This window comes from Stigmatopora argus, chromosome 5 (assembly GCF_051989625.1).
Source record: "Stigmatopora argus isolate UIUO_Sarg chromosome 5, RoL_Sarg_1.0, whole genome shotgun sequence".
Classification (NCBI taxonomy): Eukaryota; Metazoa; Chordata; class Actinopteri; order Syngnathiformes; family Syngnathidae; genus Stigmatopora; species Stigmatopora argus.
In genome coordinates this window covers 3,253,835-3,277,096 of record NC_135391.1, presented here as the reverse complement: position 1 = coordinate 3,277,096, position 23,262 = coordinate 3,253,835, and the positions used below count along the sequence as shown (strand labels likewise).

Here is a 23,262-nt window from a genome sequence, read left to right as displayed (position 1 = left end):
TTCAGGGGTTACCTTTCACGCTTCTGCAATAGAGGGTTACCATGGTTACCGGGGGAAAAATGGGTCCTAAGCAAAATGGTGCAATGAAGGCTACCCATTTTTCCCCGGTAACCATGCTAACCCTCTATTTTAGAAGCGTGAAAGGTAACCCCTGAAACATAGGGTTACCATTCTAGGGTTAAACCAAATATTAAGTAACATATACTTTTCATCATATTGCATGAACCATGTATAGTTTCAAATCATGTTAATATCTGTAAGAACTTAGCACAAATTTCCATATCCACACCTTGCTTTGCCTCATCTTTTCAAATCTCGCTCATCATCGCCAGCAAGCCATTTTTCCTTGTGAACGTTGAGCCCGAAGCAGATTATCCAGGCTCTGATTTCATTGTTAATTGCACACGTCCACTTAAGGAGTTGACAGCCCGGAGAAGGAGGCGGCTTGCAGGCCTGTGCAGCACGACGTTCATCCATCACAGCCTAACCGATTGCATCCCTCGGTAGGCTCAACACGCTAACACCATTAGCCCTACTGCTGGGCATCTAACTAGCACATCACTCACACAGCTACATGCTAACAGCATTACAGCTAATGCCGCCCCTCTAAGTAACACATCCATCAAAGGACTACAAACACGACAGCGCTACCGAATCGTGTTGGTGGGAGACAATCGGTCGCATTATTTCTTTGGTCCTCGTTTTTTTTAAATTTAAAATATCTTTTGTGTTTGAATTTCACTGATTAGATGCCACATTTGCCATTGTGCGTTTGGATACATTTGGATAAACTCGCCCTTACCATGGGAGTAATTCACCCCCGATTGCCACTCTCACAATGACAGTCCGGCTCTCGGATGATTTTTAATTAGAACGAGAAATCGGTGAAATAATAGCGTACGGCGGCCGTAAAATTGGGGGTGCGCACCCATCCGTGCGATGATTCCCTTGCTTTATTTAAGATCGGTGCCAATGTGCTAACAACATTAATGAAGTTATAAAGAATTATGAGAGGAAATCAAATTTGCCTCGCCACTTGAGCGCCACTAAAATGCCAAACAATAAACTACCAGATTGCAAATTAGATCAGTAAAAATATCAAACACATTGCAGTGCAGGAAAAATCCATAATTGCATTTAGAGCTTTGCCGCTCCTGAGGGAAGAGACACTAAAGATCATCAGCAGGCTACATGGGGGCCGCTATTGACAGAGTGGTAAAAATCGACAGGCTAACTAAATAAACACTGCAGGCTCCATTAAATATTCAACTGCTGAGATTTGACAGTCTAGTGTGTGTGCCTGCCTGCCTCCATTGGTTTCCCCCTGCAGCACATCTCCGTCTAACACACACACACGCACACTAACGCCCACCATCCGCACACACCTCTTCCTCCCCCGCACTCCCGCCCTCCTATGTGGCTCCTGACAGCAATAAATGATGCAGTGCCTGAGGGTGCTGTACCAGTGGGAGACCTGAAAAGGATAGAGCAGGAGAGCTAAAGAAATAAAGGGGAGACACCCTATGACCAATGGCTATTAACCAAGGAGTGAGACAGGGCCCCTACGACATCCAATGATATCCGCAGCCTCAATGCAGCCTCTTCTTGCAGGCAAAAAGCACACCAGAGAAATATATGAAATATCAGCTAGACTAAAGATATGTTGTTTTGGTTTGCTATTTGGGGTATGGAAAGGAAAATCGTGCAGTTTAGGTAAAAAACAACAACAAAAACGACTATAAGGCGCACTTAAAAGTCTTACATTTTCTCCAAAATAGACAGGGCACCTTATAATCCAGTGTGCCTTATATATGGAAAAAAATAAAATGTGTCATTCATTGAGGGTGCGCCTTATAATGTGGTGCGCCTTATATTCGTGAAAATACGGTACCTATGTTTTTATTTTATTTTATTTTTTTTAAATTTCAAACTGTTGAAATAGTTTATGTTTCACTGTAAATGGCAGTTACAAAATAAAAACTGGGCTGGAGTTTGGTCACAATTGCCATGAACTGAACATGCAAACTTTTCAAATGAACCAATCAATCCAAAAGTCCATCTTTTTCCATTTCCAAGTCAGCCTCCAAGAAAACATTTCCATTGTTCCAACCTGGGTAGTCTTTTGGCTCAAAATTAGTCAAACATGTTTTAATGGCATCTCTTTTACCTACAGCAGAGGTGTCAAAGTGGCGTGCCGGGGGCCAAATCTGGCCCGCCGCATCATTTTGTGCGACCCGAGAAAGTAAATCATGAGTGCCGACTTTTTGTTTTAGGATCAAATTAAAATGAAGAGTAAAGATGAATATTACATTTCCTGATTTTCCCCCACTTTTAAATCAATAATTGTAATTTTTTAAATAATTTTTTCAGTGTTTTTAGTTCAAAAATCATTTTGTAAAATCTAAAAATATATATAAAAAAGCTTAAATAAACATTGCTTTGGTTCAATAAAAAACTGAATATTCAGGGCTTTTAATCCAGTTCTTTTAATCCATTTATAAAAAAAATCTAAATATTATATCTAAAATGGTCCGGCCCACATGAAATCGAGTTGACGTTAATGCGGCCCGCGAACCAACCCGAGTCTGACACCCTTGACCTACAGCATAAAAGGTATATACAGTACTCTTTAATGGAGTATAGTGAACCCTTATGTTGTAAATCTCAAAAGCACATTTTAAAGGTCTTAGTATTATGAAGAAAAACAGAGTACAAAAAAACATTCCTATATTCATTCATTTTCTGTCCCGCTTATCCTCACAAGGGTCATGAGGGGTGCTGGAGCCTATCCCAGCTGCCAAACCCTGAATTGGTGACATGCCAAGCACATTCAATTGGAGAAATGCGATGCCAAGCACCATTGTTGCAAGTTCCTGTTTATGTTCTGATAAAGCAAAGACGATCCAACATAGTTTACAAAATAGCAATTATGCAAATTGGGTTCGCACCTTTTTCTAATTGTTGCCAACCGCAACATTGGACTGGCATAAAACAAATGCGATACATAAACGAGGTCAACGCCTCTCTTAAAAGACAACAACGTGCCACCTACTCTGCTGGCCCGTGGACAAGATCTAATGCATTCATCAGATGTGGCGAGGCGAGTGACTTTATGCAAATGAGAGATGACAGTGTTATTGCAGGAGGAATATCAATGGAGTAATTACTGTTCCATGTCGGGCAGTTGGCTCAGTGCTGCCGCGCCCAGCCACCGCGCTTCATTTCTCAGCCTTCCTCTCAGGGGAGAGATGAGCGGCGGGCTCCTGAGAGCAGAGTTAATAATGGCAGCTCGGATAGCGGCATGGCTTAGACGAGCCCCGGGGTCCCGTGTTGCAGACTGCTAAACGTCGCGGCAGTCTCGAGAGAGCCCCACAGCAAAGATGAAATGATTAAAAAAAACAGCCTAACCTGACTGACAAGCTGACCAGCGACGTATCTATAAGGTCTTGTTGCATTGGGGCAAACCACCAGCGTGCCCTTCACTCCTAGTGGCGGGTGACCTTTTGAACTTTAGGATTGAATATGAATTCAAAAAACAATATAGGTGCATAATATGATGATTAAAGAAACTGAGCAGGGAAGCTAAATACACTGAACCAGGGGTGTCAGACTCGGGTTGTGTCGCGGGCCGCTTTAACGTCAACTTGATTTCACGTGGACCGGACCATTTTAGATATAATATTTAGATTTTTTTATTTTTATAAATGGATTTAAAGAACTGGATTAAAAGCCCTGAATATTCAGTGTTTTTATAGATCTAAAACAATCTTTATTTTAGCTTTTTTAAAATATATTTTTAGATTTTACAAAATGATTTTTGAACTAAAAACACGGAAAAAATGGATTAAAAAATACAATTATTGATTTAAAAAGGGGGAAAATCAGGAAATTTAATATACATCTATACTCTTCATTTTAATTTGATCCTAAAACAGAAAGTCGGCACTCATGATTTACTTTCCCCGGCCACACAAAATGATGCGGCGGGCCAGATTTGGCCCCCGCGCCGCCACTTTGACACAGTTGCACTAAACCATACTAACAAGGACAGAGTGGTACCTCTACTTACAAATGTCTCTCCTTACAAAATATTCAGGTTACAAAAAAGCCCAATGGGAACATGTTGTTCCAAGTTACAAATGACAAAATCTTAAAAAAATAAAAAATAAAACATCCTCCGAAACCCAACACACTTCCAGTATTTTATTTAGAAACAAACACTCTGATGCTTGGTTTTCATTTTAATGGCTTAATAAAAAACATTAGAAAAAAAATTCTCTTTTTTGTGTGCTTTTCACATCTTACATCCAAAATTGAGATTCCAAAAAGATTTAGGTGAAAATCCAAGTTAAAAAACGACTTAATTAATTTCGTAAGGAAAAAGTACTGCTGTATTTAGTGAATAATGAAATGTAATCAGGATAGCACACTGTTTATTTAATTTACATTATAATCATATTAATATTTATCAAAATCATAAGAAAAGTGGTAATTAAGTATTACAAAGAACGATGGCACCATCTGTGAGGGTAACTACCAAGCCATTAGGTAAATATAGCTAATCATAATAATGATGTCTCTTGGCTGCAATCCATTGGGAAAACTGCTTTGGCAAGTGGTGTCGTCCAGATTTGTTTGGGGGTTAAACATAGCCATTTCTTTTTTTTCCAACGGGCAATACCAGCGAGTGCCTGCAACACGTCAGCTTTGTCATCTTTACATGTCGTAAATAAAAGCTTTGAGAGGCAGAAAGTTCATCTGGTGTGAAGAAGGCAACGAGACACCAAAAGAACAAAGGTGGGGATAGGCCCCGGAGCTCTCAGATTGTGAGCTCAAGGAATGTTTCTCCCACACACCTTAAAGGAGAGAAAACCTTCAAAATGTACCACTAGTATTTTTCTTTTTGGGTTCAAGGTGAACTTTGATGCGTCTCCCAATATTTCGGTTACGATTTCCATTCTTAACAAGCAAATGGCAGGCGAAAAGAGAGATCTTTGTGTCGCACTTGTGCCTTCACACCCTTTATTTCCAGGTCAGGTGCATGTGTCACACTGTCCAGACACCTCATACATCTTGCGGGAAAGAACCAGCTTATCTTCATACTTATCTCACCGGTAATAATTCCTACTTAAAGCTGTAGCCGCTAGCAAATGGCTGAACATGATGGGAATCGCAGACCCGGGTGGTACAGCACTCCCACTCAAGCGGTTACAGAGTGGGAGATGCCATTAAAACATGTTTGACTAATTTTGAGCCAAAAGACTAGCCAGGTTGGAACAATGGAAATGTTTGCATGGAGGATGACTTGGAAATGGAGAAAGATGGACGTTTGGATTGGTTCTTTTGTAAAGTTTGCAAGTTCAGGTCAAGGCAATTTTGACCAAACTGCAGCCAAACTTTACGAGTATTTTGATGAAGTTGGTGGACATTTTAAACTGATTCTGCAAAATTTGTTTCGGTAGTATATATATATGTGTATATTTATTACAATATTCTTGTAGCTCTGATTATTTTGTTGCTAGTAGCCTTTAACGCAGGGGTGTCAGACTCGGGTTGGTTCGCAGGCCGCTTTAATGTCAACTTGATTTCACGTGGGCCGGACCATTTTAGATATATTTAGATTTTTTTAATGAATGGATTTTAAAAAAATGGATTAAAAGACATGAATATTCATTTTTTTATAGATCTAAAACAATGTTTATTTGAGCTCTTTTTAAAAATATATTTTTAGATTTTTGAACTAAAAACAGAAAAAAATGGATTCAAAATGACAATTATTGATTTAAAAGGGGGGAATCAGGAAATTGAATATACATCTATACTCTTCATTTTAATTTGATCCTAAAACAGAAAGTCGACACTCACGATTTACTTTCCCGGGCCACACAAAATGATGCGGCGGGCCAGATTTGGCCCGCGGACCGCCACTTTGACACGTGCTTTAACGCATCAACTACCAGGGACAGTTCTAAACATAATTTCAATTGGGAAGGCAATTTCAGTGCCATTGAATAAATATTTAAAAAAAAAATGTTTTAAAAACTGATTCTAATTCTCTGTTTAGTGGCAAAGATTCACATTTTTTGACTTTTTTGAATGCGGTCGGCTCTTTTGGACAGAGTTTGGACAACCCTCATTTAAGGTAAATTGCTCACTTTGTAGTCAGATTAAAATACAATGGGAGTACATCACTGGTTTATAATTTCAGAGTCAAATAGCCAACTGAAGTTACGGTGCTTTGACAACCAAAGCTCCAGGAGTGCGACGCTCGAGGGGGGCTAACGAAAATTCTGAGTGAGAAGATGATTGATGCCACAGGTATGTGGATAATGAAGAAAGTGTCACACAATTAACATAGTTGAAGATCAGGAACCCAGTGAGATTTTTCGAGTTGTGGTGGGAGATCCTGAGCCTAAAACACTTTACCGAGAAACCACTGCTCTCGAATGAATGATGATGAATTACAGTTCCCAAGATTTGTCATGTTCTCAGACGCATAACAGAAAATATTACAGTTTGCTTCAGGTTGACACTCAAAATATGCCCTTGAAAAACAACACAAGTCACATTTTTTCTGTTGCAGGGAAAATAAAAAGGCTCTCTAACATATTGTTCTTTATATCCAACGTAACTGCTTTGGCCTTAAAGTCGGCATTTTCCACAACAGTAAAGAACAGCAGGGAAGATGCCTTCCCATCATTTTTTTTATCATGTCATACATCTGCGTATGACTAACTGGCTGCTTTGTTTATATTTGCTTTCCATCGTCTCTCTCCACACAGCTTTGATCCTGCTAACCTTATGTATGTTCCCCATAAACACGTACCTTCTCCAGACATTTTAATCACTGCGAAGCTCAATTCCAGGCATGTTCGTGGAGGTTTAGCGACGGAGTAAGTTGTCAGTTACCAGCCAAGGCCCCCATCGTGAAACATAAGATTGTGCTGCTTGGTTCTGGATAATTACCTCACCCATGTCAATTTGGTAGCTAAGCATGTACAGTACTTTTAAAAATTACATTTTTTTGAGGGAGCAACGGGAGAACCCTGATATTTTTTATTTATTTATTTTTACCCAATTTTATTTTTATAAATTTTTATTTTATTTTTGGGGGGAGCAAAGAAAGAACCCTGATATTTTTTATCTATTTTATTTTTATTTATTTTTTACCCAATTTTACTTTTATCAAAAGATTGTCTTTTTTTCCCTAAAATAGATAAGCATATATCTAAAATCTAACTAAATATATCTTGTTGAAGATACTTCTCTTTTAATTTTGGTAATACGTTTTTTGGGGGAGCAAAAAAAGAACCCTGATATTTTTTATTTTGTTTTATTTATTTATTTTTACCCAATTTTACTTGTATTAAAAGCTTTTTGTCTTTTTTTCCTGAAATAGATAAGCATATATCTAAAATCTAACTAAATATATCTTGTTGAAGATACTTCTCTTTTAATTTTTGTAATATGTTTTTTGGGGGGAGCAAAGAAAGAACTCTGATATTTATTTATTTTATTTTTATTTTTTTACCCAATTTTACTTTTATTAGAACCTTTTTTGTCTTTTTTAAAACCAAAATAGATCACAAGAATATATCTAAAATCTACCTAAATATATCTCGTCGAAGATACTTCCCTTTTAATTTCGGTAATAAATTTTTGGGGGGAGCAAAGAAAGAATGTTATTTTATTTTTATTTTTTTACCCAATTTATTTTTACTAAAATCTTTTTTTTGTCTTTTTTCATGAAATGGATAACAATCATATAACAAAAATCTACCTAAATTTATCTCATTGAAGATACCCTGATATTTTTTATTTTATTTTGTTTTTATTTTATTACCCAATTTTGCTTTTACTAAAATATTTTTTGTCGTGTTTCCCCCTGACTTTCCTTATAATTTTGGGAATACATTTTTTTCTAGATTTTTTTTAGGGAGCAAAGAAAGAACCCCGAATTTTTTTGACACAATTTTACATTCATTATTATCTATTTTTAATAGCTAAAAAAACAGATGGCTAAAACCTACTCAAATGGATCTGATTACAGATATTTTTTCAGGAATGTAGATATTCCAACTCTGTATTTAATCATAAGCAGAGGCATATTAGCTCAACAAACATGGCTATTCCGTCCCGCCTTCTAATATTAAGAGCGTGTCTCAAGACAAAAGAGTGGATATAGTACATAAAACAAACGAAGGACCTAGAAAGAAGGGAATGTAACATTGCGAGGCAAAGTAAGACTTTCCATGAGTGTTTGCCAAAATACCATTAAATGTTATGGGCACACACAGCATGTTGGTCAGCACAGTGGGAGAATGACATCTTACACTGAGCAGGGCCTCTTTGTGAACCATGCAGACGGCTTCAAAAAGAACTTCAACATCGGGGAAAAACAGCCTGTCAGTACCCAAATTAAAATACACACTCTGCACAACAAGATTCAACATAATCATCCTGCAACATTCCTTAAATCCTCCCAACGACAAGCCGATACTAACAAGGACGCCAGGCCAAAGGCCGTTAACCATATTCAAGCAAAATTCAATAAAACTAATGGAGCGTAGCGACAAAACGGTGACAGCCGTGACAAAGCCACGCCGACATTTGTCAAGAAAGTTTACGACTTCCTTGAAATATCTGTAAAGGAACCATCGACCAAAGGAAAACGGTTTTAAAGCCGCTAGTGTAAATCTCCTTTAATGCTCCTGCACCCCACGTTCTAGCGTCCCTCCTTCCCTCATTACATATCATCTCGAAGAAATGTCTACTTTTTCACTATATTGCAAATGGTAAGCACTTTCCAAACTTGTAACTGCTGCCATGGAGTAAGTATGCCAAGATTCTGTCAATTCCAGTCCTGTTTCTTTTTTTTTCTCTCTCTTTTATTCCTACGACTGTTGTTCGAGGAGGCCACAACACAAAGCCCAAGTTGTGATACACAGAGGCATGCTGTTTAAATACAAACTCGATATGAATATTTGCCATTCCGCGCCGTATCGTGCCGCCGTTTGTGGTGGCTACTGGGTGACTAAGTCAACTTCGCTCAGGGTATCACCACTTGGATGTTTTCTTTTTGTGCATAGAGGAAGGATTTAGAGGCGAGTCTCGAAGCCCTCCTCTAGCTCTTCCCCCCCTCTTAGGATAGGTTAGTTCCTAGTGGGATGTTTTTTTGTGTGGGTAGACCAGCTTTCTTTCTTATCTTCCTGTCATCTCAGTGGGACAGCGGGGCATGACTCCATCTCTGGCTCCAGAGCCACAGGCTTCCCCTGGACACCAAACTGCCGTGCCTGAGCCAGTACTATTTTTGTGAGGGTGGTTGTTTAGGGTGTGTCAAAGCCTATTAGCGCCAGAATGTGTGAAAAAAGCAGAGCTTGGCTGAAAGCAGATTTTGGGAATACGTTTTTTTTTTATGGCTCCTTTTGCTCGTATTTCGTGCCAGCAGATCTGGCTTTACCGCATAAGGTACTGCAGGCGGGAAGAATTTTTTTTTTTTTTTTTTTTTTTTGGACAATCATGAAAGGATATGAATGTCTGTTTGGGATCTGGAGCTTACCTAAGACCTGATTTTTTTTGTGGGGGAGAGTTGGTAAACCACATTGCGCTGATATTTCAATCAGACCAAATGAAAATTCAACAAACCGTTAACATTTATTATGAGCCAGGAAATGTCTCCTATATTTCTGTATATAAATAAAAAAATTGAGCACTTAGACTGTATGAATGAAGCTGCACTATTGCGGTTTTGAATATGTTGCCGAGATAAAATGGTTGGAAAGACATGTTAAAATGTCGTTATGCTCGTCAGTGTCACATATTTATCATGGAAAAAACGTTGATCTTACTCATTAAAGAACACAATGGATAAATGTCCCCAATATTTCCGTATATAAAAGAGGTTTTTGAGGACTAAAACTGAAGAAATGTTAAAACTTCCCTCATCGCTGTCACATTGTCATCATGGAAAAAAAAACGGTAATTAAGTCTCACTCATTCAACAATACAATGGATAAATCTCCCCAATTTTTCTCCAAATATAAAAGAAGGTTTTGAGTACTAAAACTGAGGAAAACTGACTTTTGAATGTGTTGCTAAGATAACCTGACCTACGAGAAATGTTAAAACTTTATTATGCTCATCAATGCCACATTTTTATCATGAAAAACAGGTAATTTGGTCTTCTTCATTAAAGTCCCACTGGGTTTTTTTTCGTATTTGATCCCGATTTTTACTTAATCAACTTGTATGAATGAAATAATAAATATTGGATAAATATTTAGCAAAATTATAATGATTAACTTTGACCTGCAGCCATGACTTCTGGTTAGTATAAGCGGCATGCTACCAGCGATGTTTCCAGGCAAAGATGGAACAATTAATCTGATTATGTTAGCAAATCCTCTAACATATGCAAGATGTCGTGCAACCATGTGCAGTGCAGATGTGTGATACAGTTTATATACCTGTGTTCATCGCAGCGAAGGTACGGGCTACAAATATACTCCACGTTCTCCAAGATTTATGGCAAACATCAAATGCTATTTCGCAAATATGAAGCCATCTGATGGACGGGCATGGCATTGCTGATACGAGAGATAGATGAAGTTGTAACGAAATACGAGAAATAAAACGGTGACTGCTATTTGGAAAGAAAAAAAGATAGTAAACTGTCTGTCATGGACTTCTAAAACAAAGAGCCTGTCGTGATATACATGAAATCCATGTGTTGCACGGTAAATAAAAATGAGGTCGGCCAATTCCACGGCTACGACTTTAAACTCCACCCAAGAGACTACTGTTCCAATCACAGATATTTTGGTCATCCACGCACCATTATGTTTTGGATTGGATAACTTGATTCATCCCGTATTCGGGAAATTTCGTTGTTACAGTAGCAAGAGGATGCAGAAATAGGAAAGTCATTTTAGACATAAATAGATAGGTAATAAGTAAGTTAATAAATACATTAATAAATATATAAATAAATAAGCGTGTTGCTGAAATAATTATATATATATATATAAATAAATATATACACACACATAAATAAATATATATACACACATATACATATATATATATACACACATACATACACATATACACACGTATATATACATACATACATACATACATACACATACATATAAGCACATATACATACATACACATAGATGTACATGCATGCATACAGTAGGTCTTAACACTCAGCCATTTTTTTGTTAAAGAGCCTGACAACTGATGGGAGGACAATATCTCAGCCACTCAAATCTGTTCTTGCCACAGGCTTATTAAACAAGTCCTCACAATGTCAATCTTGAGATGCGAGTCACTCACATCTCAACGTAACGGTAGGACTCAGCGATTATTTTCACCGCTAACTGTAGCCATCAGTGCTGAGGAAGTGGAATTGGGGGGAGCTGACAGACAGAGCCCGATACCGCACTTCAACTTCTAGCTCCAATCCCCAGCAAACCTGGGCGCTGACAGCCAGGATATAGCACTCATCCACCGGCCACGGCCCAGGCGCTGGGGCCCGGGCAAGGAGAGAAAGGAGAGCAGGGAGAGGGCCATTTTGGCTGATGATAGAGACAAGGGGGGAAAAGAAGGGTGGGGTACGGCACGGCGGTTTGGTGGTGGCACGCACCGCTTACCGCCTCCGAAGCAACATGACCTGGAGGAGAATCCACAGACTCCGAGGCCTGCCAACGGCATGTCCAATCCCCGGCCAACTGACAGACCCACTTCACAAACACGCGAGCGTCAGAACTCCTCGCGGAGTCGCTCGGTTAAGCGCACGCGAACCATTTCACACAGGAATGCAAAACACACGATCGAATGCAGAGATAAACACACGATTAGCACAAAAAAAATAACACTGCAAAGACACATTCAGGGCGAGGACTTTCTTTAAGTGGCGTTTTTTTTTCCTGTAACCGTATTTCACGGTTATTTAACAGGCCCAAGGTTTGTGGGGGGAAAACTGTGGAAGGCAGACATAACAGATAATGGCCTCACTGTAGTCACACGGGCTTTATGTCGTTACTGACATTAAAATTCAGCCGGGACATTCATCTTGAGAAAAAAAAAAACGGGAAGATTGTGGGTCCCTGAACTTCTCGAGCCAGATGAGTCGATAAACATGACCTCATCAAAACTTCAGCGCTCTGGTATTTGTTGCAAGGCGGATCTTTAGAAGTGACTGCGAGTCAATAAATAATGCTGCCTAAGTGCGTGCAGTGCAGAAGCACTATGGAGTGATGGAGGTGGAGAGGCCACTGGTGACCTCTGCAGCATGCTGCGAGAGAGCCAGAGATGTCTCTCCAGCTGGGATCACAGCATAATTTGGGGGCTCTGGTTTCAGGACCCAGCTTCGGGCCCGACCTGGGATGGCGCACCCCCGTGCGCTTACGCCTGGAGGGCAGACGGGTTCTCGGGGGGTCGGGGTGCTTACTCAGCCCACCTACTCTCAGGAGGAGGCTATGACACGTACTGAGGCCCAAGAATGATTGCGGGCTTTTGGAGATGGTCTAATATATTTTCAGAGCTGATAAATGTCAGAAAGTTACATTTTTAGATATAATGGGCAAAGAGAATTTTCAGATTTAGTGGCCTTTAGTGACGCATACTGAAATAACGCTCAATATAGTCTAATTCTTTTCAATGCCATTTTTTAAATAGTTCTTTCTTGCAAGGACATAAAAAACACAAACACTAAATCAACTATTACTCATGTTTTTGTTTTGTTGGCGTCGCTAACAACTGATGAGAATGTACACGTCGTTGGAAAGTAATTTTCAAAATAACATTTACGTTTGGACAATGTGGAAAAATGCAATGCTTAATTAGAATTTGACATTGCGTTTTGAAATGAAGTTAAAATAATGAGCTGAAAATGAAAACTTTTAACTTTACATTGTACATTGATGGAAAAGAAAAATAGTATGAATTTATTTTGCTCGTAGTTTTGATACAAAATGCGTATTTAGTAGTTTGGTAAAGACTGGCGTAGTAAACTACGGAAGATTCATAGTATTTAGGAGCCAAGTATGGATTTTGTCTTTTTGCTCATGTCAGATTTTCTCCAACATTCCCAATTAGTTAGTTAAAAATTTAAAATTTCCACGAGGTATGAGAGTGAGGGTGAACGTTTGTCCGTCTCATGGTGCCCTACGATTGGCTGGCAATCAATTCAGAATATCCCCCGCCTGCTGCCTGTGGTTGAGTGGGCTAGACTCCAGCACCCTCCCCAAAACCCTTGTGAGAAATTGTGAACTGGCCCGAGACAGTAGTACCAAATCTAGTAATACTTTGGCTTTAACAAACAGAAATGTATGGCAAAGAAGCTAAAGACAAACCAACTAGTTAATCAATTAATCCAGTTGTATCTTTTAGTTTACTTACAATGAACAAGACTAGTTCATGACAAGCAGCGAATACCAAAAACCTCCACTCTCAATGTAGGAAAATGAGCATTTCCATAAATATGAAAAAAGCTTTGACCTTTGACAAGTTCAGTGAAAGATCCCGTGTTCAATGCACACTTTGAAAACACTTCAAACGCTATCCCTTAATCCGTCGAGCCTCTCAAAAGGTGCAAGATCAGTTTGCAGGAATTCCCGAAAAGATGTATTTGCAGCTTTCGGAGAAACATTAATACTCGGCTAGCATAAGAAGAAAAGCTAAAGGAACCAGAGGGAGGTACTTCCAGGGGGGGCACCAAAGATCCCTATCATGGGTACACTAGGATAAAACTTCTCTTTGGATTGTGTTAGCCGCCTTGAAAAGGCTGGAGAAAGGACACTTATCTCCTCGACACCCCCGTTTTGGAAGCTTTAATTCCGACTCTTCACATCTGCCTTGCCTTTACGTCGATTCCAACCAAAGTCCCCATCATCTTCGCCTCCCTCCATCCCTCCCACTTCTTCACTCCCCCATCAGGATCATCCAAATATTTCCCCTGGCTGCTTTTTGAAGCTTCCATGGGTCACGGGACCTAATGCACAAATCATACTGGCTAACTGCGGGGGTGCTGGTCGCAAGGAGCGAAGTGAGTCAGACTCAAAGAAACTCAATCTGCACTCTTTTCTTCCCTTTTTTTGGGGGCCAAGACAGCCATCAACACTCACTAGGCCGGTGCTAACCAGCGGATTTTGAGAGCTGTCACTGTAGATGCCATCCTGGCAGCAGATTGCAGCCATATTCCCCAGCCACACCAGGCGGACAGACAGAGTGTAAATTCAGCGAGTCTGACAGCCTGCAACGGTTTAACATGGGGTTTAGCCCCAAATACATGCTGTGGTTTTATGTTGATGGATGGATAACCAAATCCATCTCCGTGTTGGCGAGAAAACATAGATGTTAGGTTTTTTTTTTACGTTGACACCAGGCAGATACGACGATCCACTGCGAAAGGGTCTTCGAACAAATAGGAACATAAAGATCACGTGTTTCCGCGAGCTGTTTGTCGGAAATTTCTAATCGAACCTGAAGACTTTTAGGGATGAGTTTGATTCCCGGGTTGGAGAAAGACGGAGCTTGCGGAGGTCTCGGTCGAGTAGGGAGAAATCTGCGGTGCCGGTTAAAGTAATCACATTGGTCTCACTGCATCTGATCTGCGGTCTAACAGACTTCCAAACAGTTGAATGAGTAAATAAAGTGCCCCGGGGGACTCCCGCGGGAGACGGATTACCACGAGGGTGCGCTCACAAAGGAGCTGATGCCCCACAACCCGATGTGAGCTCAAGATAAAAGCTGGCGTTGGACCTTGACCAGCCAACCAGCAAACTTCATTCATCTCATCCTCGTCAGAATTGCACATTTCTGCGAGTCCAAATTTTGCCAGCACGTACACGGACAACAATAATAAACAGATTGTTAAACTTTTCTTTACCGCCTTTGTAAAGACTTTTTTTTTTTTAAACGACAACAATTCATATCGGATTTAAGAAATTGTGCAGATGTCCCTAATACAATAGCCTTTGAGTTGAACTGGATTTTTTTTCAATATCAAAACTTCATCTCAAGAGGGAATGTGGCCAAAAGAATAAATATGGACGATACAAAAACAGGGCACATGATATTTACATAAACGTAAGATATGTACTTTATATATATATATATATATATATATATATATATATATATATATATATATATATATATATATATATATATATATATATATATATATATATATATATAAATAAAACATTTATCGTGATGTCACAGATCGTTCTTTTTTATACGGTCCCTAACTTTTTTAATGCTCGTTAATCTTTCTTTATATATATATATATATATATATATATATATATATATATATATATATATATATATATATATATATATATATATATATATATATATATATATATATATATATATATATATATATATATATATATATATGTAAGAAAGATTAACGAGCATTAAATAGTTAGGGACCGTATAAAAAAGAACAATCTGTGACATCACAATAAATGTTACAAGTCAGCCTTTTCCGGGCCTCAAAGTGCTCATTAGACGTAATCCAGATGCGTATATTTATATATATACATATTTAAAAAAGATAAAAGCTGGCATTGGACCTTGACCAGCCAACCAGCAAACTTCATTCATCTCATCCTCGTCAGAATTACACATTTCTGCGAGTCCAAATTTTGCCAGCACGTACGCAGACCCCAACGCAAGACAAAGACACCTGGTTTAAACCGATATTTTGCGTCGCTATCGTGCTTCCGTTGATGCGAATGTCCACTCGTGTGCGTAGACCACATAAGTTGCGTCTCATGCTCACTTGTCTGTGGAGGCCAGGTCTCGGGAGGGGGAGACATTCTATGACCCTGGCCCCATTCTTCCCTCTTTTTTTGGGTCGGACACAAATAAAAGGATTAGGAGCCCCCGTTTCCGTCAGAGCCTCTTTTCAAGACAAAGCTCTGACCGGCTTAGTGTCACACTTAATGATAAAAGTGCAAATCTCTGTCAGTCACTTGTGAGCGGGAATACCGGTTTTGCGGTGGTGCTAATCTCATTTGATGAAGATTAAAAGTAGTCGGGAAAGAAAGACAAAAGAAACGCGTTTTGTCGCATCGGCGCGAATATCTGGCGGAAATTTAGAGTCGCGAGGAGGCTGAAAACGGGCTGAAACGGTGGAAAGGATTGTCGGGATAAGAGACAAAGAGACGAAGGGAAGAGAGGAAGAGGAAGCGAGTGAGTGCATACGCATATTTGCCCACACCCTCACCAAATGTGGAGAGCAGGTTGGCAAACGCACGACTCTGCTCATTGCCATGTAGAGCTAGAATGTGTGACATGAGTGTGAGAGTAAGCCTTGAGCACACAACAGTCTGAATGCAGCACTTGCCACTGTGATGCCAGTCCTCTCTAGTGTATCTGTGAAAAGCCTACGTGTTGGAAAAACATTCCAGACTGGGATCACATATACTCGGCTGGGGCCAACAGCGACCCTGTTGGGCCAACGGTAAAGGCTAGCTCTCCGCTTTTCCAGCCCGAAGAAGCAAGTTCTTCTCGAGTTGTCCTCAGAACAAATGTGCTTTGCACATGACCAAAAGAAAGGAGACAAATGGATGTGAAATGCAATTGGAAATGTTGCAAAAATGTAACTTTTGGCCGTATTCTAAACATCTTCCTTCAATCCATTCCAACGTAACCCGGCGTATTCGAATCCAAAACGATGCCGTGGCAGCATTTCACACGTTTCGAAACGTTCTAATTTGTAAATTGCTTTAATGGTTGCGGTTGCTTTCCTTTTTTTTTGTTATGAAAAGTTGTCATGCTGTGAAAATAAACCTGAAGGCCCTAGGACTTGGAGTAATGAAAATGACGCTTGTTGCCAAGCCTGGGACTTTTTTCTCTCGCCGGTGTCACTGATTAGCTTCCCCCGATTGACTGACGTGTCCCACTGGCTGCCGAACAGCCGGCTTCAGGAGATGAGGTTAAATTGTGGCTAGCAACAAATTGCATGCTTGAGTTCCTCTGCACCCCTCTGCTATCACGCAGTGTAATGTGAGCACACCAGGCAGATCCTTCTCCTCTACTGCACCACTGCATCCACACACACACACACACATATGCACACAGTCCTCTTTTCCACATCCTTCGCCACCAGCCTGGCCATTAGAGCGGTGATGGCATTACCATGGCTGAGCCTCTGTGGCTTCACAAAGCATCCTGCAAAGTGCTTTGCTTTGTGTGTGCGCTCAATCCCCCCCCCCCAAAAAAATATACGCACACATCTTTAGCATTTATGTCCACTAAAAAACACCTCAACCTAAAATTGCCACCTTGATACTTAATCTTAAAAAAAGAAGATTTAACATTGTGTGTACCATATTTTCTGGACTACAAGTCATTTTTTTCCCTACATTGGCTCAGCCTGCGGCTTATACTCGAGTGCGACTTATATATGTATTTTATTTTTTTACTCTGACCGCTAACAGGTTGTTATGTTGTATTCTTTAGGCTAAAGTTATAAAAAAAATGTATATATTATATTAACAGGTGCCTGTTTTGTCTGTTCTTACATATTTTATGTACAATGTTTCTTCGTGGTTACTGAGTAACAGGTTGTTATGTTGTATTCTTTAGGCTAAAGTTATAAAAAAAATATATATATATATTTATTTATTTATATTAACAGGTGCCTGTTTTGTCTGTTCTTACATATCTTATATCTTATTATTATTTTACATACAATGTTTCTTCTTGGTTACTGATAAATTAAAAAAACTGCCCCCACAAAAATGCAACTTAAACACCAATGTGACTTATAGTATACGTATATATATATATATATATATTTATTTTTTTTGTTTTGCATTGTGCATTATTTGCCCAGTGCGACTTATATATTTTTTTACGTCATTTTTTTACGTTCTTGGCTAATAGGACTTATACTCAGGTGCGACTGATAGTACGAAAAGTACGGTAATCTTTACAATCTTTTCATATCACCGTTTCCACAAAGAAAATCGTCCATAATAAAGAATGAAGTCTCAAAATCTGAACAATAAACAGCAACTTAAGGCAAATTTACGGCAGAATTTTTTTTTGTTTTTTACGAAAGTATAACAGGAACCGTTACAGTGCGAAGTCAAAAGACGCATCCGAGTATACAGCTCGAAGAGACCAAGCCATGTTGATACAGAACCCAATACTTCCTTACAGAGGAACAGGGTCAGTTCAAGCTAGCTGATCGCCGAGCGCTAAAAATCCCAGCAAGCTGAAGCAATATTATGCAGCTTAGCGTTCTAACATTGGAGCTCTCTCATTGTTATTTACACAAGAACAGTGCTCGAGACACATTTTTATCCTTTTTAGGCTGCATTTGGAAAGATCGATAGTGGAGAAAGGTCCCCTCCAAGGAACAAACAAAGATCAGATGGGAAAATTGCTCACTTGTTTTTTTTTCCAGAAAAAAAAAGCAAGTCTTAAATGAAATATTAAAATTAGCAATTGGATTGACAACATTAGTGACATCTATTTTTTGCTGTATCTTTTTTGTCTATGTGTATGGGGGTGTCCTGGACGGAGTTACAAAACACACACACACACACACATATTGGGCTAGCTAACAAGAAAAAACCAGCGGTCAGCATCTACCCCGCGCACTGCTGTAGCGTCACAAGCTCAGCTAATTAAAAAACAACAAGTTCACAGGAGGGTACTCCAAACAGCTCTAAAAAGGCGGCTCTCAGCACACTTGGGGATCGTCCAGCATGCATGGGAGGTGAGACCCATTGGGATTGTCCATTTTTATGGCTTCATCACTGCCGTTTTGATCTACTCCCCATCCTACCTGGCATGACCTGATTTGAAACATTGCTTACTACTTCAAAAAAAAAAATGCAAGTGTTGTTGTTTTCGTGACCATCAGGAGTTATCACGCCGGATAAAATATTCTCAAGTACAGCCTGACTATGAAATATTACTGTGCTATTTACTACACCCAGAGATGCAGGTTGTAAAGGTATGTGGTTACATTTTCAGTGTAGTTTTTTTGTAATGTCGCTTTCTAATGAGGCCGTCTATTAGTGGATTGTGGCCCGACACTTTGGCCTTGTGATAGCCTCACTTGATGAAAGCTTGCTTAAAGGAAAAGTCCCTCTAGGGCAGGGGTTGGGAACCTTTTTGAAAGAAAGAGCCATAAACAATTACTATTTTCAAATGTTATTCCTTGAGAGCCATACTCACAATTTAAAAGTCAAAATACGTGAAAATGTGCCAATTTTTTAGTCATTTTACCACTTTTAAAGTACAAAAAGTCTTTGAATTCTTTTGACAACATTGTTACGCTGTTGCTAATCAATGAATAACAATGAGTATCAATGAGAGAATAGATGCAGAAGACTCTAATGAAAAAAAAGTCAATGCCACAGTGCCGACGTGACGTTCCTATTGGTGCATTCGGGACTCGGCTCTCTCACCACCGGTTTCCATATTTTAGCTCAGAGCCATATGCAACCATCAAAAGAGCCACACGTGGCTCCAGAGCCATAGGTTCCCTACCCCTGCTCTAGGGAACGGATTTTTTTTTTTTTTGAAAACGCAAGGTGGGTGCAATTCCACTTGGCCTCTAGCACGCTCTCGCTCTTGACTATTGCCCTTGCCATCCACCCAAAACATCTCAAAGCAGTCACATCTGGACCAAAAAAATCATTTTTTTTCAACCAACAATTCCTAACAAATACCATTTTTTTTCAAATCAACTTCCATTTTTTAACTCATCTTCCAAAACCCCTTCAAATTTCAATTTCCCAATTTCCAAATCAACCAAAACCTGCCAAACCTGTTTCACCAACACATAAATTCCAATTTCCTTAAAATCTAGGTCAAAACATCCGCAATAAATACAGGTCAGCGACTTTCTGTGTGAAAGAAATAAAAAAACATACGGGATAAAAGGATAATAAAATCCAATCTTGTTACTATATAATTGCACTATATGGAGTAAAACTAACTGAACCGTGTTGGTGGGAGTTTTAATAACATGGTACACAATTGTTTTCCCCTGTCTACAGTTAAAGCTGTACCAAAGGTGTGAAAAAAGACTGCTTGCCAATTCCTTGATTTATTATAGCTGGTGAGAGCTGATTATGGAGCATGAATCAGTTGCTGAAGGAATGTAATTAGGCAAGAGAACCTCCAATGCTAGAAGCTCTCTCTTCACAGCCCCAAGCAGTTTGTGGGCTGACAAATGCATCTTAAATAGGTGTCATAAAAGTCAAAAAGGTGCCAATTACATCCTTAAATATCCCATCACTGCACGTGGAATAAATAAGAAAAGGGGACACTGTCTTTCTGCATGTGTGTGTATGTATGTGTGTGTGTGTGTGGCGGCGTGGGCCTTCGCTTTAGCTTTGACCGTAAACGCAAAAAGGGGGTTGCAAAGTGGACCAAGCATTAAAAGATGCGTTTGAATAACAGCACAAGAACGCAGGATGGCACCCAGCGGGTCACACAAGTTGACTATGTTACAGACAGGAATAAGAAAGGACAAAAGAAGTGGACTTCCTAGTCGACGGACGCAATTGGTCAAAAAATCGTTCTCATTTTTTGACAAACACACGACAGCGAATAGGCTTTGGTTTAAAATTACAAGGGAAGTGTTCCTTCTCTCGCTCGGGTTCCCCCAAACGCCAAAACTGTGGTAAACCATAGTTACTGCTGTGATTTTTACCCCCATTGTTATCCTGCAACTAGACTGTCACAAAGCTGCGGGAGTAGCACACACGGCGATGGATGTATTTCTTTGTTGCGAGCAAGGTGTCTGACAGGGAGCCACCGTGTCCCCATAATGGGAGGGGAATTTTTTTTAAACAGGCCAGACAAAAAGCTGAACAATTTGATAACAAGCATGAAAAGCGCGTATGCAAAGAGCAACATAGAGACACCCAAAGGTCCTCAAGGCCCAAACAACAATCCGATTGCTAAACCACAGTATATAACCATAAATATAATTCAGGTAATGTAACAACAGACAATGAAAATAAAAGAATCCAATAATAAATTTTGATTTTTGTTCTCAGGCATTAAATATAATGGAGTCTATCTTAATAAAGCTGTGTTATGACTGGGTTTGAAGTCGAGATAAATGATTAGATTTGTCTGTCTTTTGAGTTACAATGACATGACAGCAAAAATATAAAATTTGTAATTCCTTTTTTTTTTTTTTCCATTGAAGTAGCAACATTTGTAGTAGTGAACACTTAAATCATGCATGCGACTGTGTGTAAATATGGCACATACATGTTCGCGCTATGGAGTGGTGCACGCGCACAAGAATGGAATTTTAATAATTACCTTTAATAAAAAAACTAAAAAAACGTGTCAACAGGTTTACGTAAACCATACTTAGGACTGTGTAACCTTAAATGACGCGCGTGCTCATTTTGGCTGGGCCTTTTGATTGAGAAATAATTATATATAAACACGTAGGTTTAAAATGTAAAACATGTTCATATTTAAGGGGATATGAAAATAGTAATTTTTACTTTTATGGACACAAAAAAAATATATTTTGATATAGGAAGACAGCAGCATAATATTAAATACGGAAAGAGTGGTTAAAAAACAGGCATTTGATCCTGTTAAATGAGCCGGTAATATATATATTTTGTTGTATACACTTACAATAATAAAGATAATAACTCGAACAGTATTAATTAAAAAAAAATCCAAAATGCATTCAGTTTTCCCAAAACACACGCACCATTAGTTATTTCTAGGGGCCGTTTTTAACTGCAAGACATGAATTTCCTGCACATTTTTTCCCAAAAATGATAACACCACCTATTAAAAATCCAAATATGGCTTATCAGATTGATGCACACAATTAATTGGCAGGCCACAGAATCAGCAAGCATCCTCTAAAAAGCAGTTTTGTAATTTTAAAAAAAAGGGAAGAAAGAGAAAAATCGCAATTCTTACTGTTGGTAGTCGTGCTTGCAGTAAAGTTTCCTTTCTCTGAAGTAGCAGCTGGTGATGAGAGGCTGTTGACACACTGTGCACTGCAAACACTCCTCGTGCCACGACGACTCGTTGACCCTCATCAAGAAGCGGTCAGAGATGGGCCGGTGGCAGCCTTCACACACGGTCTGGTGGTGACAGTCCGTCCCTTAAAACAAAATTAAAAAAATCGAATTCAATTCAACTAATTCAAACTACCTCAAATCAAGGCCTCGGATTCAATGCGCATCCCCTGAAATGTCAGATTGCGCTTGAAATGCTCGCAAATAAAAGTAACGACAATAAATAAGTCATTTTCCAAAAATAAATGTTACGTACGAGCCCAAAAATGGAGTTATTCGATTATTAATTTGATCATTTTCCGCTGCAACTCACCGATCATGACACCCAGCGCTTGTCCCGATCTCAGCGGATGCTCTTCTATTTTTATCCCGTCCAACATGATGCACGTGTGGGATGGTTCCCCCGCAGAAAGCCGTGGTGCTTCCACCGGACCTGTTGGAAAAGCCGTCAAAACAAAAAAAACACATTCACGCGAGTCTCCACCGTAACCGACTCGACAACCCGAATCGCCAAAATCCAAACCTGTTGATCAGCCATATCTTTAAAAACAAAACAAAACACGTTTTTACGCGTTTGGAAGCGCCACGCGACAAAAACGCTCAAAGTAGGCGCGTTCGCTGTCACCTGTAAAAATCAGCACCGAAGACGCGTTTGCGTGTCGTTGGAGCGATGAGTGCCGATTTGGCGATGCAATCACAGTTGCTCCGAGAAGAAGAAGAAGACGACGACGGCGGCGGCAGACATGAGGTCCGAAGACAGGCGTGTGGAGATGTCCCGGCACCAACTCATGCGGGAGGTTGCTTACTTGCTCGCTTGTGCTCGTGTCCCTGTTCAAGTCCTCACATCGTGATTGAGGCGAGTGGAACCTCCCACTCGTGCGGGCATGGCTGCACTTTTTTTTTTTTGCACTCCCCACTCACATGCATTGGGATGCTTTTGGAGTGCATTGCAGCAACGACAATCATATTGCACAAAAGAATATTCGACCCAAACGTACCGTGCTATTTCACCAAACCGTGCCAAAAAACAGGCAAATTGTACCTTAACAAAATACGGGCATGGCCCATTTGAGCAATAAAACAGGTATTTGTATAATGAAGATTTTTAGATATATATGAGGGAGCATCACGTGGTTCTTTTTGTTTCCATTAGAAGTATATCTCCTTTAGCGGATGCACCTGGTGATCGGAAGTGATAACAGATTGA

The 23,262-nt window shown here is 39.6% G+C and overlaps 1 protein-coding gene across 3 annotated transcripts in view; it reads right to left on the bottom strand.

The window, feature by feature from the left end:
* The window catches only part of lmx1bb (LIM homeobox transcription factor 1, beta b), a 58,303-nt gene extending 35,370 nt beyond the window's left edge, over positions 1-22,933 (bottom strand). Inside the window, exons 1-3 of one of the 3 annotated variants that reach the window (XM_077601666.1) lie at positions 22,681-22,933; positions 22,369-22,488; positions 21,955-22,141 (exon numbers count right to left, since the gene is read on the bottom strand). In XM_077601666.1, coding sequence (XP_077457792.1) covers positions 21,955-22,141; positions 22,369-22,435 — 254 coding nt within the window. In that variant the 5' untranslated portion in view covers positions 22,436-22,488; positions 22,681-22,933. The other 2 variants (XM_077601665.1, XM_077601663.1) reach the window with 2 other exon arrangements.
* Positions 22,934-23,262: the final 329 nt, after the last annotated feature.